Raw genomic sequence first — 17,877 nt, 5'->3', positions numbered from 1 at the left:
GCTGCTGACCTGCAGGTCGTGGGATCGAATCCCGGCTGGCGGCGGCTGCATTTCCGATGGAGGTGGAAATGTTGTAGGCCCATGTGCTCGGATTCGGGTGCATGTTGAAGAACCCCAGGTGGTCGAATTTCCCAGAGCCCTCCACTACAACGTCTTTCATAATCATATGGTGGTTTTGGGACGTTAAACCCCACGTATCAATCAATCAATCAATCAATCAATCAATCAATCAATCAATCAATCAATCAATCAATCAATACCAATAAAAAAACAACACCCGCAGGTTAGCTTAATACACGGCAAATTGCTTGATAACTCCTCACATACCAGAATCAACACACACATTCCAAGCCGTTGCCCGCATGCCAGTGAAGAGGAATGCGTTGGTTGCCAAACCGGACTTCCTCGCCCGATGCAAAGGTCTATATGACGACTATTATTTCGGACCATTGCGTTGCTCTGTTCTTGTAATAGTTTTTTTAGAGGTGTGCAGGGGTGGAACAGCTGCCCCATTTGCGTCATTGCGCGCCAAACTTGTTTACCTGCGCCATCCTGCATCACAGCACCCGAATTCATCCGCAAAGTGCGACAGCCATCAGCCCCTGCCTGAAAACATGGCTGAAACATTGCGTTCTTGGTTTTTTCAAAACTGTGGTTTCATCAAGGCTGTGATCGCTCGAGCAGAACTTCTTTTCCAAGAGCGTGGCTGCGATTGCTGGCGCACTCCAACTTGGCAGGTATAAGCTCAAATGGCTCGTGGTCCCTTCTACGTGCTGTTCTCTTAACGCGAAGAAACTGCGGAAAAAGCATCCTTTGCTGGTGCGGCTGTATTCTCTTGTACCAGCATTTTAGAAGGTTACGCGAGATCAGATCTAAAAAAGTTAGCTGCCAGCCTTACTTCGTATAACATTACAATTTTTTGCTATTGCATTCATTGCTTCACCTTTGTAGTGGAGCAGTGATTTTTTTTTTAATTTGATGGCAGTATTCAGAAAAGAAATAGCTTAATTGCAAGAGTGAAACAATGAATGCAATAGTAACAAATTTTTTATTTGATCTCGCATAAGTCTACAAAACGCTGTTGTAAGAGAGCATGGCGACTCCAGGGTGGGCAGTACTTTTTGCACAGTCTCTTCGCAGTGGAAGTGCAGTACATAGAAGTGTATGCATGCCGCTCACTTATAGCTGCCCAGCTAGTGCGCACGCTAGCGATGGCACCATTAGATGCAGAGTTCGCAATTGCTGCTCGAGTGACGCCGTCGCACAAGTGACTTAATGGCTTAGTCGCGACCTACGAAGTCGGTCGGCCACGCTACCTCCCCAAAGAAGCCATTACGGAGGAAATGCCTGTAGGAACGTTGGCTCACGGACCGTCGAAGTTGCCACATTCTTATCGCTTTGCTGCTTCTCTCTGCTTGATACTCGTTCCGAGAGAAAGGCACTGGGGTTTTAGGCTGTGGGAACGCGCCTCGGCTATGCTTCTCATGGACAGCATATCTGCGACGAACGAAAACCACAACGGCAACGGCGATGGCAAAAGCCCATTGAGAGTGATTGCTGTTGCTACAGCGCTATTGCAAAACTTAGCTTAGTGTTCGAAAAATGCAGTATCACACTAATGTTACTTTACAAGTGCTGTGTAACGTGGCGACATCTGCTCTGAAAGTTCTGCATGACTGCTCTGAACTTGCTTGAAAAAAGTCAGCTTAGCTGCAAAGGCGAAGAAATGAACACGATAGCAACAAATTTGAAGTTCACGTGGAGAATGGAATGCAGATAGAAACGTGCCCCACGTTCCTCACCCACAAACGACGCACAAAACGTACTCACAGGTACAGATGCTTATGAATAAGCGTCCGAGTTGTTACTTTGCTGTGTCTGAAAAGTGCACGCTTTTCGCAAACGGAGACTGTAATGATTGCAGTGACCTTTGTGTGTCCGGTAACTGCAACAGAATCGTTCCATGTAAAGCCAGAGGCCAGCCAAGACGTACGATTCTCCCCACCGCGAGATAAAGGAGTGTTAGGGAGCATCACCCCGGGGCAAAGTACGCGTGGACGATAAGTAGCCAGGTCATGTAGGCTCCCTAATGGAGGATGAGGGCGCCGCGCGATGTGGCGACGCGTGCTCATTTCACCATCTTACTGGTAGTGCTGAAAACACAATGATTCCCCCCCCCCCCCCCCCCCTGAGATGCCTGTCAGCAGCGGCAGAGTCCTTCAATGCTTTTCTGGTCACGAAACTCCGCCCGAAGGTTGATATAGGGACAAAATCTGTCGCTAGAGGCGCCACCCGTCGTATGGGGGCCACAAGCCGCCGCCACTGCTGGGCTTGTATGCGCACTGCGGCCGACGTTTCGACGCGATTATGTGCGTGCTGTTCTTCCTGTTACCTTTTTTTAAACGTCTCTGAACGCATCAATGCCACCAGATAAATAAGTTGAAACGGGATCCAGTGTCGACGACGAATGAGAGCTGTTTACTTTGGAACGCACGCGTAGTTTACTTGGAAGTGCGGGCCCACCTTATAAACAGCAGCGCATTAAAAGTGTTCTCACACCGCGCGATAACGCATTGTGTCAATAGTTGTCTCATAGCCCAATTATATGCATACTTACGATGCCTCAAAGCGGTACTTGCGAGCTATAGCTCGCAAGTGTTGAAAGACGATGCTCTTGATGTGAGCAGCGACTTGATCTGCTCGACAACATGTTTGTATTTGCGCCCGGCCAAAGGGCGATTATGTTTATGCGGTAGGTGAGCTTTATATTCTGGTAGGGCCGCTAATAGGGGGAGGAAGGTGAACGAAATGAAACACGACAGGGTAGTACAGGAGCAATCACATTGGTTTATATCCGGCTCGCCTCTCGCGCGCTACTACCCAACTATTCAAATGAACTGAATGGTTGAGCCAGAAGTTTTATTCCAGACCTTTCAATTGAGTTTATACCCAAATGCGCAGTTGTTTTGGACACACGTTTGTGAGCGCCGATCGCTTTTTTGACGCGGGGACTTTCGATGCCGAGGGCTTTCGCGACCGCTCTAAACGTGCCCAACATTTGATTGATCACTTCTTTCCACGCAGTTTACACGGGACACCCACCGCTTGACGTTTCCTTGTGTTTACTGTTTAGGGCATTATTATTTACCGGCCGACAACCCATGATTTCTCCAAGAACGGAAGTACAGAAGCCTAATAATTCCTTTTGATGCCAGTGCTAGCCGCTTGGCCGCCTCTGCCACCACCGAGGTACCTCATCACACATTTGTTTTTATTTTTTGGGTGGGAGGGGAGTAAGGGCGGTTATGATTTAAGGCATGCAATAAATCTTAAATTTGGTGCTAATGATATGCCGCCTAGTAGTCAGGTGTGTACTTATGAATGGGAGAATCACATATGGTGCATGTAATGGGGAGAAAGTTGGAAAACATTTATTTACACAAAATACACTGAGAACAACACTTTGGAGAAGAAAAGCACAAGAAACTATTGCAGCTGTTCTGAGCAATGTTACACAATCTGTGACTCTACTGTACAATGTGTATTTCGTTTCAATAACAGAGTGCAGCCTTAGCTCACTGCCTAAAATAAACTGTATTTGAATATACACTATTTACACTACATGCAGATAAATATGAATAGTACGAAAATATTACAGTGTAATGTATACCAGATATACAACACTATATACAGATGGGAAGGCGTGCTCACATACACAGCCATTATGCTTAACACTGTGGCTTCCGCCCACCACTTGCAGGGCATGAACTGCGCACAGTTGCCCGCGAGGCTTTGTTTTTTTCTCGAGTGAAGAAATGTAATCAACATCTCAAAAAAAAGTGTACAACCTCAGCTGTTGTCCCTAAAAAGTGCAACAGACAACCTACACTTGCTGACGCTGTGCGGCTGTCGAGCAAAATGCCCTCAACAATCCTCGCGTACATGTCACCGCATGCAATGTTTTGCACCGTGTATGTCTCTACATGTTCTTCAACAATTTTCAGGAGAGCAAGAAGACGGCTGCTAGGTACTTTCAAATAGCCCCTCGATTTTGTTTGTGGCTTTGTCAGGTACGCCGGGAGCCCGTCAAAAATTCTTGGAACGGCGTTCGTGCGAAGCCTCGGTCTCTCTCGCTGAAGCGACACGACCACCCCGTTCACGATGTGCTCGTCGGTTCTCACAGCGTCGCTGGCATCAAAATGCTTTTCGCACTCCCGAACGTTCTTACTTTCGAAGCTGAAACCGCCAGCTTCCAACCGCGGTATAGCTCGTTTCCATTTCTCTCGGAGTTCGGCGCTACTTGGGAAACAGAAGAGCGACGCCTTTTCTTTGTTGCTTCGGTATCCGGAGCTGCAACCCGTCACACAGCACGTCTTAGGCATTGTTCATTCGAATTTTCATGCCATCCACCTTGAGCACGGTGCACTGGCACATGAAGTTCGCGTTTCGCTGATGCAGAAACCGCGAGCTGCCACCACACAACGCCTTCGGGATGCCGCCGCGGCCAGTGCGCCCTGCCGGGCGCAGCGGGGCGATGGCCCCTCTAGGACGGCTTGCACCGCGTAGCGGCCGCTCTTGGCACCATATCAAGCTCTCCCATAGAGTGACGGAGAAGTTTCGTGACCAGAACGGTATTAAGGGACTGTGGCAGCGGTAAGTGGTAGATATAAATAGCTTGCCGTTTGAACGTTGAAGGACGTGCTCCGCAGTGACTCGGTGGTTACTACTCGCACTCGCAATGCAGAGGACCCAAGTTTGATTCCACGCTGGAGTCTTTTTCTATGTTACATCTTCGTATATATCGATACGTATACATATACGGTGAGTGGCGCCGGCGGCAAACTCTAGCCGAGAGTGCCCATATAACTGCTATCGCAATAAAAGGCCTTTCTGGATGCTCCAAGCCTGCTACAAAAGGCACTTTTCCCTGATCCCAGAACTGCTCCTAGACCCATGTAGCCTGTTCAACCCGTGAGTGTGCGATTATTGGAAATTTTGAATATTTTTTAAATAGTTTTTTGTTATGTGATTCGATTTACACTGGAATTTTACTATTCAAACTTCCCGAACACCAATAATGTCAAATTTAATGAAGCCCCTTCATATTTTTAATATGCTTCTCCTCATTATGTTCTTGCATTGCACGAAAGCTGTCTTTTCAGGCTTTGCTACAATAGAAAATGTGTCGACTCCGGAAAAAATGCTGGCTGGGACATGGAGATGTACTTGGTCTGTACTTGGTCTGTACTTGGTCTGTACTTGGAACTGTACTTGGTCACTTCGTTAACACATCTGGGGTACAGCCCGATCCGGACAAAATTCGCGCAGTGACTCAATTTCCTGTGCCCTCTTCTCTTAAGGATGTCCGGAGCTTCCTTGTTTTGTGCTCCTATTTTCGCCGCTTCATCCGGAATTTCGCCGATATTGCGCGGCCTCTCACCGAGCTTCTTAAAAAAGATGTCCCATTTACTTGGAATTCGCCTCAAAGTGCTGCATTTTCGGCGCTCATTGCAGCCCTCACGACTACGCCAATATTAGCCCACTTCGATCAGACTGCCCAGACAGAAGTTCGTACGGACGGGAGTGGCCACGGAATTGGTGCTGTTTTAGCTCAGCGTCAGCATGGACGTGACCGTGTCATCGCCTACGCCAGCCGCCTTTTATCCCCTGCCGAGAGGAACTATTTCATCACTGAAAGAGAGTGTCTTGCTCTTGTTTGGGCTGTCGCTAAATTTCGCCCGTACCGCTTCGGCCGCAGTTTTACTGTTGTAACTGATCATCATGCACTCTGCTGGCTTTCCTCGCTCAGGGATCCCACGGGACGTCTCGGTCGTTGGTCTCTCCGCCTCCAAGAATACACCTTCTCGGTCGTGTATAAATCTGGTCACTTCCATCAAGACGCCGACTGCCTGTCGCGGTATCCAGTGGATCCACCAGACGCCACAGAGAGAGCTACGGAGGCTTGCGTCTTATCAATATCTAACTTTCTTGATATCGCTTCTGAGCAACGCCGCGACCCGGATTTACTTCCCATCATAGAAAGCCGAGTTCCGCTACTGCACCCACTTCTCTGAACTTGTATTTCTTTCATGAAGGTGTTCTCTACCGCCACAACATGCGCCCTAATGGTCCTGACCGCCTTCTCGTCGTGCCTTCCCATTTGCGTGTAGATGTTCTCCGACAGCTTCACAATGAACCTGCCGCTGGTCACCTGGGAGTCACCCGCACTTATGATCGCGTCCGGCGCCGTTTTTTCTGGCCACGCCTATATCGCTCTGTGCAAAAGTATGTCGCCAGCTGCGACCTTTGTCAACGTCGAAAACGACCAACATCGCTTCCAGCTAGCCTTCTTAACCCTATTGAGATCCCCGCTGAATCATTCTACTGCGTAGGGCTCGACCTTCTCGGGCCATTTCCCACTTCTGCATCCGGGAACAAATGGGTTGCCGTGGCGACCGACTACGCGACACGTTACGCGATCACCCGCGCTCTTCCAACCAGCTGCGCTACCGATGTCGCCGACTTTCTACTGCATGACATCATATTGCATCACGGCGCTCCTCGACAGCTCGTTACTGACCAAGGCCGATACTTTTTATCTCGCGTCGTCCAGGATATCGTACGTTCCTGTTCCACAAACCACAAGTTCACAACGGCATACCATCCACAAACTAATGGACTTGCAGAGCGCCTGAATCGCACTATATCGGACATGTTATAAATGTATGTTTCTCCAGACCACCGTGACTGGGACGCAACGTTACCCTACGTCACTTTCGCTTACAACTCCTCCAGACATGACACTGCAGGCTATTCCCCGTTCTACGTTCTTTATGGACGGGAACCCTCTCTGCCTCTTGATACACTCCTTCCCGCTGGTTCAAGCTCCCCTGTCACATACGTCCGCGATGCCATAGAGCGAGCCGACGCAGCACGACAGATTGCCCGAGAACGACTCATACTTTCTCAAGCCTCTCAGAAAGATCGATACAATCGTCACCACCACGAAGTTTCCTATGCACCAGGTTCTCTCGTACTCTTGTGGACCCCATGTCGTCACATCGGCCTCTCAGAAAAACTTTTATTTCGCTATGACGGATCATACAGAGTCCTGCGCAAGATCACCACCCTCACCTACGAGATACAGTGAGTCGTCCACGAAGCGCACTCAACACCACCACCATCCACTGTTGTGCACCTCGTAAGACTGAAGCCTTATGTGTCACCCAACACTCCCCTTTTGTGACAAGCGCCGAGTCCGCGCTTTAACGCCGCGGGGTAGTGCCACAAGGCAGTAGTGGGATTGGGGCATAAAGCGGTGGAGGGTCCCTGCCTGAAAGAAAAGACTACGAAGTGGATAGAGACTGGTCCCAGCCCGCCAGTGTGCCAGGCATTGCCGTCGCGTGTAATCATCGTAAATATCTGCAAATATACGTTTCTTTGTAAGAATATGCTCAAACCTCAATATAATGAAATATTGGTTATAACAAAGTAAATAAAAAATAGTCTTGCAATTGATATAGTGTTAGGAATGTACTTTTATAACGAATTTTCAGATATAGGTAACAAACTTTTCGTGTGAGATTCAACTTTGTTATAATGAGGTTTGAGTATTAAAAAAAATATGTCCTAGAAATATTTTAAAATTCAATTTGATTCACACCCAAAATATTAATATTTGCACAGCTTTCATTTTTGTATTATTATTTTTCCCAACTTTCACTACACTAAACTGCGACTGGCAGGGCCTGTTGGTTGTACATACTACCAGGAACACTGCAATAAAGCAAGACATACAGAAGAAGATGCCCAGAGCACTGACTCAACAATTCTATAGTGATGAAATAACGCACTGCATACAGTAAAATCTCATTAATTCAAACTCGGTTGTTTGAAAATCCCACTTAATTCGCAATATTTCTGCGATCTTGTATTTTTGCAATGTAAGTCTGACCGGATAATATGAAGTGGTGGTCAGCACCAGCCTGGTTAACTTGAAAACTTGGGCGCCATGTGCTGATTTCTGATCTCGATTTGACTGCAAATCCGCTGAAACGACATTTTTTAAGAGCCACAAGGCGATGCAACGTAGCGATACTAGTGAGTGGTAGCGGAAGCACTCCAGCCATTTAGTGCAAGAAGGGGGGGAGGGGGGTCTTGTGATGAACTGAAATGTGTGCCTGCAAGACATGTTTCCCTTCAGCACAGTGGTGACGTGCGGGCAGCATATCGCGTGCTTGTCGCAATCTCGGCGCGTCATGATTTACCCATTAATTCTGGGAATATAAGAAATGAATAAAGGTCAGTTTGGCAGAATTTGCGGTGTATGCGAAGTTGTAATTGCTTGTTGCTCCTGCAATTTGCACACTTGCACTGCTGGGCTGTTCTCGCCATCAACGCCTACTATGAAAACTAGGTTCGAAAGCTAGACTCTTCATGTTTTCCAGCCAAAAGACATAGCTGATTTCGTCACGCTGGCTGTTATTCTTTATTTGAACAGCAAAGATTGGCGAATGGTTGCATCATGACATAGCTCGACATTCTCACTCATGAGTACACTCACTCACACTCACTCATACACATTTGAAAGTGGTGAGTGCGAGTATGAGTGAGTACTGATGAGTGTGAGTAGGAGTGAGTAGAACGTGAGTACTCATGAGTTAGAGTGAGTATGAATGTGAGTGAGTACTCGTGAGTGTGAGCAGGAGTGAGTATGAACGTGTGTGAGTAGTGTGAGTACGAGTGAATATGAATGTGAGTGAGTACTTTGAGCATCAGTATGAGTGAGTATGAACGTGAGTGAGTACTCATGTAGTACTCACTCATACACATTTGAACGTGGTGAGTGCGAGTATGAGTGAGTACTGATGAGTGTGATTAGGAGTGAGTAGAACGTGAGTACTCATGAGTAAGAGTGAGTATGAATGTGAGTGAGTACTCGTGAATGTGAGCAGGAGTGAGTATGAACATGTGTGAGTAGTGTGAGTACGAGTGAGTATGAATGTGAGTGAGTACTTTGAGCATCAGTATGAGTGAGTATGAACGTGAGTGAGTACTCATGTAGTACTCACTCATACACATTTGAACGTGGTGAGTGCGAGTATGAGTGAGTACTGATGAGTGTGAGTAGGAGTGAGTAGAACGTGAGTACTCATGAGTAAGAGTGAGTATGAATGTGAGTGAGCACTCGTGAGTGTGAGCAGGAGTGAGTGTGAATGTGTGTGAGTAGGAGTGAGTATGAATGTGAGTGAGTACTTTGAGCATCAGTATGAGTGAGTATGAACGTGAGTGAGTACTCATTTTAGTAAGTAGAAGTGAGTTTGAACGTGAGTAAATACTCATCAGTGTGAGTATCCGTGAGTATGAAGAGTGCTCATGAGTGTGACTAGGAGTGAGTGAGGGCTCGTGAGTGTGAGTAGGAGTATGAACGTGAGTGAGTACTCTGAGCAAGGCTTAGCCTGGGGGTAGCACACTGGGCATGTGCTCCCCCTACCCCCCCCCCCCCCCTCGAAATTTTTTTTCGCCGTGGCATGGAGAGTGAAATATGGCCATTTTAAGAGGGTGCCCCTCCTGAAATCAAAGTGGTGCCACCCCCTCCCGAAAAAGAATTTCTGGCTACGCACCTGACTCTTGAGTGTGAAAAGGAGAGAGTATTAATGTGAGTGAGTACTTATCAGTGTGAGTAGAAGTGAGTTTGAACATGAGTGAGTACTCATGAGTGTGAGTATTCGTAAATGTGAACCACTGAGCAAGAAAGACAGGAGGGGAAACTCCGGGACAGCGTAAGCGTGCTCCGCGATAATGTCACCCTGGGAAAGCCGGTTGGTGAACGTGCGCGCAGTGATCCTTGCGGTGACGCACAAAACCATTCGTTTTCCGCCGCGGGAGAAAAGCGCGCGCGCCCGCGGTTTCTGACGCACCCGAGTCTCATCTGCTACATCTGCCTCTTGCCAACTCTGCTGAGCTACTGGATGCAGCTATGAAAGCTTTTCGGCGGCGTGGTTTGCCAAAACAAAATGAAGCAAGTAGAGTGTCTTAGCACCAGCATTTTTAATTATAAGTGTTGGATTAGATGCTGTTCGGAGAACGAAAAAAACAATGTGGTAGAATTAAAAAAAAAAAAAAAACATACGATGTCTAAGCGTAGCTGGGCGCGTGCCTAAAATCACTCATTGTGTAGCTTGAGGATAGATTTTATACGTTCTTCGAGATAATATTATCATACAGAACTACTGCGCGCGAAAGAAAGACGGACATTGTTGAAGCACGTTTGAGCAGACGGCAATTGATTTGAACAGAAGAGCAGAAACTGCCTCGGGCTATGAATTAATTCTGCGTAAAAAAAAAAATTCGACCTTCCAACGCTTCGTCTGACCAAGAACAGCGGCGAGAATAGGCGAGGGCTATGTGAAGAGGAGATAGACAATGGAAGGGAAGCGACAGCGTCTAGGAAAATTATTTTCTCAGTGGAACGGTCGGCAGGCGCAACACTATTCTAAGTTTAAATTTACAGACATCCCTGACCGGCCAAAAATCTTGTGACTCGCTGAAGTGGCACCTTAAGTTTTTGAGCAGAGGTTTTACTTACTCGTACCCAGAAATGAAGCCAAGAACTGGCCAGAATATCGCTGAAATTACCGATAAAAGCAATGCTAAACTAGCGAATGTAGAGGATACTCGTCACGATTCAGAAGTCTTTGGCGAATATTTTACGAACCTCCAAACTTCCAGGCAAGCTACATAGCGAAAAAAGCGGGGTTCTGAGTTTTACGTGCTTGGTTGTTGTAGCTTGGCAGAACGATTGGTCATCAGGAAGTTCCAAGATAACACTAGCTTCGAAAGAGAAAAGACATATGAACAAAATGTTTTTCGTGTTTTTCGTTCCTAATTTAAAAATTTTTCTTTAATATGAAAAGCTCCCCCTTTATGTTTTTTTTATTAGCAGATATTATATGCCATGTTTCCACAAATAATATTTCTACCCTCGCATGCAAAGGTGAAAGAGTGAAAGCGAACCTGTTTAGGGCTTGTGGACAGCGTCGTGAAACTATGGTGGTATGGTCTCTCTCCTAAGGCGCTCTTGCTAGCGTACCGAAAACTTGGCGTAACGATTTGCCGTCTCGTTTAGCGAGTGCATCTGAGCTATGCACTAATACGCTGAGCAGCGAGAATAAGCATGCAAGCAGATGCCAAGAGTGGGCTCCACACTTCTTGCGTCTGCTGCTCCGCCACGGCAGTTCTGCCGCAGTTCTGTAGGTGACGCTGTCACGACGTTCGCCGCCGTTTCAGAGGGTGACACAATCGCGGCGCAGAGAGGAGCTGAGTTTACCCTCCTGTCTACTCTTTCTTCGTGGTATGAACGTGAGTGAGTATTCATGAGTGTGAGTAGGAGTGAGTGAGAGCTCGTGAGTGTGAGTAGGACTGAGTATGAATGTGAGTGAGTATGCATGAGTGTGAGTAGGAGTGAGTTTGAATGTGAGTGAGTACTTTGAGTGTGAGAAAGAGTGAGTATGAAGTGAGTGAGTACTCTGAGTGTAAGTAGGAGTGAGTATAAACACGAGTGAGTGTGAGTAGGCATGAGTATGAATGTGAGTGAGGGCCTATGAGAGTGAGTAGACATGAGTATAAACGTGAGTGAGTGCAAAGGCTGAAAAAATTGTGTTGAGTGAGTAGTCCCTCAAAGTGTCGACCTATGCATTATGACGATCTGACGCAGCGACGAGCAGGCGACACTCTGCCTTTGTGACACTACTATGTTGCAGTGAAGCTGTCTTGTTTTCTGCTGGCAGGCATTTAAGTTAATCACGGAGGGTAGTGGTACCCATGGGTTACACTCATGGCTGCAATTTTCCCCACTACCAGAGGCTTTTGTATCTTAAGCAAACGTGGTACTCACTGTGGTCATATAACGGTGCAGATGACGAGGCAGTGACCGGAAACTCTCATAGGAGCACGGTGGTGGTAACAGTGAGATTTTGTTTTTCACTTTTTTTTTTGCTATAATTTGTAGCGTTGTCTGGGTAATGCTGATGTTCAATTGTAAGTGCTCTCACATATATAATTTATGCTAGTGTCATTAATTCTGACCAATTTTGGTGTCACTGAAACATCTTAAGGTTTCTGTTTTTGGTGTCAGGGGCCCTGTGATGCTGAGTTGTTTAGTTTGAGCTCTTGGATTTAGTTCTGACTTTTCAAGAAGGCAGTTATAGTTCTCTATGAAATATGGCGAAGTATAGAATGAAAAGGAAGTGTTAACACAAGTTAACGAATCAATACACCAAGCGTGAACTCTCTGTGGAGCACCCAGTGCTCCACAGAGGGTTTACGTTTCTACCTCCGTCAACCTCCACAGAGGGTGACGGCGGTAGGAAAAAAAAGCAAAAAAAAGTGCTTTAGTTTGCCCAAAAAAAGATTGCATCACTTCAAAGATAGGCCCAAGATGTGAGCACGGTGTATTTGATATATAAATTTTTCTACATGGGCATTTTCTTCAAATTTTAAAGCCTTCTTTCCTCAAAATATATTTTTTCATCCGACAATTGTACAAACACTGCTAAGTCTCTATCTAATGAATTTTTTAACATAAAGTTTCTCAAGCTATTTTTTTATACATGGAACTGTCCATTCAAGCTCAATGATATAAAACGAGTGATAACTTATCGCGCTATGGCCAATTGTGTGCAGTGTAAACCTGCAGGATACCAACTTTATCGTATCAGTCTTTTTGTGACAGACTGTGAAGGTTACTGTGAAGGTTAGAGGAGCCGGTTATTGTCCTCATAACGCACCTGACAAGGTGTGTTTGAATTGGGCACACCAATTTTAGTTATGACTATTGGCTCAACACGCATATTTTGGCACATATTGGTTTTTATAAGTTCTATTTTTTCTATTTTTTAGTATTTTCATCATTTTACAGTTCAGAACTACTGAAGCCTTACCAGCCAGGAGTATAAATGTAACTTTAGGACTACAATTGTGAAATTTCTTTTTTTGAAGGTGGTGACTTATCTTAATATCTAAAGAAAAGACAAAAATTTTAAAATTACTTGTTATAAAATTTACTGAGGTTGTACATATTTGTGTATTGATTTCAATTATGCAATTAATAATTTCTTTTTACAATCTGTAGTTATTTAAATATCATACATTTCTTGTGCCTGTGGGAGCATGATTTTCTCTAAAGTGAGAGAATTGCAAAATAAATTGGCATATTGCAAGAATCTGCTATCTGAACTGTATGGAATAAAATACTAAATTGATATTTTAAGTCCATTTGAACAAAAGGTTATGGTATGTTGAACATTCTCCACCCAAGTGATGTCAAACTAGGATTTTGCTCGTGAACAAATTCATCCAAAAAAGAAAGCATAATGTAAGAGCTGTGATTGTTTATTTTGCTGGCATTCCACATTTAGACAATCCAGCGAAAATTGAGCTGCTCCTATTCTAATATAGGTGGCTTCAGGAATGTTCATTCTTTTATATTAAAAACACAAATAAACCTTCTTTTATCGAAGTGATGACCAAGCTTGGTATTGAATATAAAATTTAGTAAAATCATGGAAGAAAGTTTTCAGTCTTTTCAAATCTGATAATATTGCATAGCAACACTTAGAAGCTGCCACGGTAATGTGTTGCCAATAACCCATGCATGCACATTTGAAGTCCGCGAGTGTGCCCCGAGGCTTGGAGCCTCCCATGTCCAAGTGATGCGGAACGCGTAGATGGTGACGTGAAGCTGTGCCAGCTGCTGTCATACGAAGTCAAGTAGAACAATGGCAGTGAATACAAAGATGGTTGCGAGGGTACGATCACTGCAGTCTTTCGGGTGAACGACAAAATGAGCAAAGCAATCACTGTAGTGTCCCTGTGGGAGCACAAAATGCTACAAAATCCGCCGGTTGTTTCGTGCATGGGTGTAGGTGGTGTGTAGCCTCGTCAAAATAAAACTAGTTGTGACTAGGAAAGATACACATTTTAACTTGACAGCATTAGTGTGCATGTGCAAAGAACTCTCCTGTGTCAAAAAGGGAGAAATCTCTAAATTTTTATTGATTTTTAGCAGGAAAAGTTTTGTTAAATTGAATTTTCAGTCTGATTAGCGTTGTTAAATCGGTTTGACTACAGTATTAAACATAGGTACCTGCCATTGAATGGAAATTTCATTGTTGAATCAAGTTTCTTTAGATAGAGTTTTAACACTCTTCTGCTCCAAAAATTGCTCGGTAAGCTGTTTCAATGCCTTCACCTATATATGCTTTGTTATGAACTTTGAACTTCTTGCTGTAGCAACTTAACATTTGTACTATCATTCTATCTCTTTCCAGAATGCACTGCAGGCCACAACTGTTCTGTCACAGGTAAATGACAACTTGATACACAAGTTGCAAACAGTATTCTTGATGGCTCTTACTAACATTAGCCGCTCTTAATAACATTGAGCTTGGAGGAGTGAAAGTGTACTCTTATTGATTGATATAACTCTTGTTTGCATGTTTTTAAGGTGAATTTTGTATGAGTAATCTTGTGAGTTTGAGCAAGTTGGGGCATGTTGATCTCATCTCGTTTGTTTACATTTTTTAAAATTTGTTTTAGCTAGTAAACAACAACCATAGTGTAATATAAAGGTTTGATGCCTGGAGTTCCTAGCTGAACATGTTACATTTTAACGCATGTAAAGTGTAAAGTAATCACTGCCTACTAGAACTGCAATAAGTACATAATGGTGAAAGCTGTCCTTGTACACAATACAGATAGTAGGACACTTAAGGGGGGATATGGCTTTTGGTTTCAATTTTCTTATTTCTTAGCAGAATTTGATGAAAATTGCACACTTGTTGGAAATGTTTTTTAATGCTACTGTTGAAATTTTATGAACATATCTTCAGAAGTTTTAAATATACATTATTTCTCCTTGGGATCTCGCTTAAAATATGTAATGGGAAACTCATTCAAAACACAATGCATTCTAAGACATCTGATTGATGGATGACATTCATAGATTTTTTATTTGCAGCACAAATAGTCACTCATTTTTCATGTAATGATTGTGCAACAGGTGTCGAGGCTGTGTGCAACATGTTAATTAGCTAATTATCAAAAAGCTAATCTGAAAAAGCAATAATGACATGCCTGGCACTGTAATTCATGTAATATACAGTGGACTCGGGATAATTTTAATGCTAATAATTTATACTTTTGGTTAATTCAAACAAAATTAAATTTTTTTGTTAGCCTTCTATTTTTTCAATGTATTTAAAAGCCTCTTAATTCAAACTTTATCGTTCAGTTAATTCATACTTTTCGCGGTTCTATACCAGAAAATATCTGCTACTTTCCCACTACTATTTAAAAATTTGCATGCTTTTATAAATCCAACTGTCTAAAAATGAAAAATAAGTGCCTCAGTCCTTTAAAGAAAAAGGCTTTGCTAGTAAACGAATGTTTGAAACGAAGCACACACATGGGAAACTCCGATGCTTCTCAACCGATATAAAGAGCTTTGTGCTGAAGGCACATATAGCAAAGAAGCAGTTGGCAAACCACGATTTCTTTAAGAGGTCTGATCAGCAGTAAATGGCCAAAAAACTTGTGGTTGTGGACCTTAAACCTCTGCTCTCTGTTCATTGCGTGTAGTAAAGGCTTAAAATGCTTAAAAAGTTTTTAAATTTAATAAAAATCGGTGCCTAATTATAATGAGTGGTGTCATCTCACCCACAGTCATATATCTAGGAACTCCTGATAATTCACATGTTTTTATAATTCAAAGAAAATACAGAGGTTCCTGCCTGTTTGAATTAACTAGAGTCGACTGTAGAACAAAAAGCCCAACTGAAGTAGACCCAGCGATTGCTGAAAAATCAGTGGAAAAAGTGAAGCTCGAGACAAAAAAGTCATTCTGATAAAACGGCTTTTAAAGTTGTACAAATGATATTCCATCATTAAAAGGCACTGGGTCATCATTGAGTCCTTTGCAATGTGCAGTTTCTTGAATGCATTGCATTTAGATTGAGGTGCTTTTCTTCTCTAGAACACAAGACGAATATGTTCTTCAGTGTGTTTTACGATGTTGGACCTCTTTCACATGTGACCTTTCATCTGTTCCGCCTTTGTTTCATTATTTTTCTTCTTGAAATCGTGTTCTGATCTACAAAGAACATGCTGCATGAATTTTAAACTAAGTTTTCTGTATGAAATGGCGTAATAGACATGACAGTAAGCAAAGTATCGTGATCTGGTTAGGCCATATACTGTGACAACTTGCAAGCTTTCTTGTATTCATGCTATCATTTACGTGATTAGCAGTCTTATTGCATCTGATCATTGAATCATATTTGGATACTAAAAAAGAGTGACTCTCACCATGATAGCTTATCCCATTTAACAGGCAGTTAAGGCTAATTTTACTAGATTCTGTCAGTTGTGAAATTGCACTTGGGAGCGGTGCGAAAGTGTGGCCCTCTGCCGTCTCCTCTCGTGAGGTGGCCCTGCCGCCGTGATCAACCCGGTTGGCTACGGAAGCTTCGCAAGGCAGCAGCCACCGCCGACCAAATGTCGCTTGGAGTGCTTTAACATCAGTAGGAACAGGGGCCTCAAAAATGGCAGCGACCTTAGGCTCAACCGGTGATAAACCGCGAGCTCTTATGTTATGACCTAAGAGTGCAATTTCAGGAGCAGCAAATACACACTTGTTGTTAAGCTTCATGCCACAGAAATTTATTTTAGACAAGACACCTTTCAAGTGCACATCATGCTCTTCCCGATTACGGCCCCACTACAAAATGTCGTCTGAGTAACAGACAAGACCTGGACACCCCTTCACTACATCGCTCATAATTTTTTGGAAAATAGCTGGCGCAGATGCCAGCTTGAAGCACACTGCGAAATCTGTAAAGCCCTTCATGAAACACAAAAGTAGTAACGTCACAACTCTTCTCCGCTAACTCAACCTGGTGGTATGCAGATGCAAGATCAAGTTTAGAAAAAATTTTAGCACTTGTTAACTGTTGTAATAGTTCGATGTGAAGTAGAGGGAACCCGTCCACTACAATGGCCTTGTTCGGCTCACGGAGATCGTCACACAGTCAGATGGAATCGACCGTCTTGCGGACGACAACCAAGGGAGACACCCGGTCCGAAGCATCCACCCTCTCAATGATGCTAGTTGACTCTAGTCGTTGCACTTGGTCGGCAACTTGTTGCCTCAGCAAGAAGGGAAGACGACGCAGTTTGGCCGCCATTGGCTGCACACCAGGTCGATGCTTGACACGGTGAATAAAATTCCAGACGTTGCCGATGTCTGACGAAAACAGGTGGTGATACTCCGGTGGCACATTCGCCAGAACCGCCGAGGATTCGGTGAGAGAACAAGTGAGGGTCTCACCTCTGATGATTATCTTCAGAGCTCGGATGGCATCTAACCCAGGAGCGAGGTGCCTTTGTCCGTGACGTAGAAGGGAATTGTGGCACAGTTGCATTTCGAGACTGTTGCCTTAAAATAGCCATGATTATTAATGGCTTGCTTTGAGTAATTCTGTAGAATGAGGTGCGAAGGTAGCAACTTGATATGCAAAAAGTTCCTTTTATAATCTCGGATGTGGAGTAATGATGCAGCTGCCCCAGTGTTGATGAGCATGTTAAAGGTGGATCCTTTGATCCGTATGGGAAGATGAAGAAGTCCAATAGTGGTGACCATTTCGTCCACTTGCAGGACAGTAACTGTATTGGTCACTGTCAATGTGCCTTGATGATCGGTCGACTCCGTAGTAGTGCGGCAGGCCTGCGCAAAATGTCCACAACGTCCGCACCGCGAACACGTCCGGCCCCTGGCAGGACCATCGGCGGAGTTGGCTAATGCCGAGTCGAGCCGCAGCG

At 44.4% G+C, this 17,877-nt stretch overlaps 1 protein-coding gene across 2 annotated transcripts in view; it reads left to right on the top strand.

The window, feature by feature from the left end:
• Positions 1-17,877, top strand: part of LOC119187710 (cell division cycle and apoptosis regulator protein 1) — a 274,460-nt gene that overhangs the window by 18,098 nt on the left and 238,485 nt on the right. For both annotated transcript variants that reach the window (XM_037435792.2, XM_037435791.2), the window contains exon 5: positions 14,331-14,363. In XM_037435792.2, coding sequence (XP_037291689.1) covers positions 14,331-14,363 — 33 coding nt within the window. The remainder of the gene's footprint in view (positions 1-14,330; positions 14,364-17,877) is intronic.

Source organism: Rhipicephalus microplus, chromosome X (genome assembly GCF_043290135.1).
Source record: "Rhipicephalus microplus isolate Deutch F79 chromosome X, USDA_Rmic, whole genome shotgun sequence".
Taxonomy (NCBI): Eukaryota; Metazoa; Arthropoda; class Arachnida; order Ixodida; family Ixodidae; genus Rhipicephalus; species Rhipicephalus microplus.
Note: the sequence above shows the minus strand (reverse complement) of the source record. Positions and strands in the feature narration are given on the sequence as shown.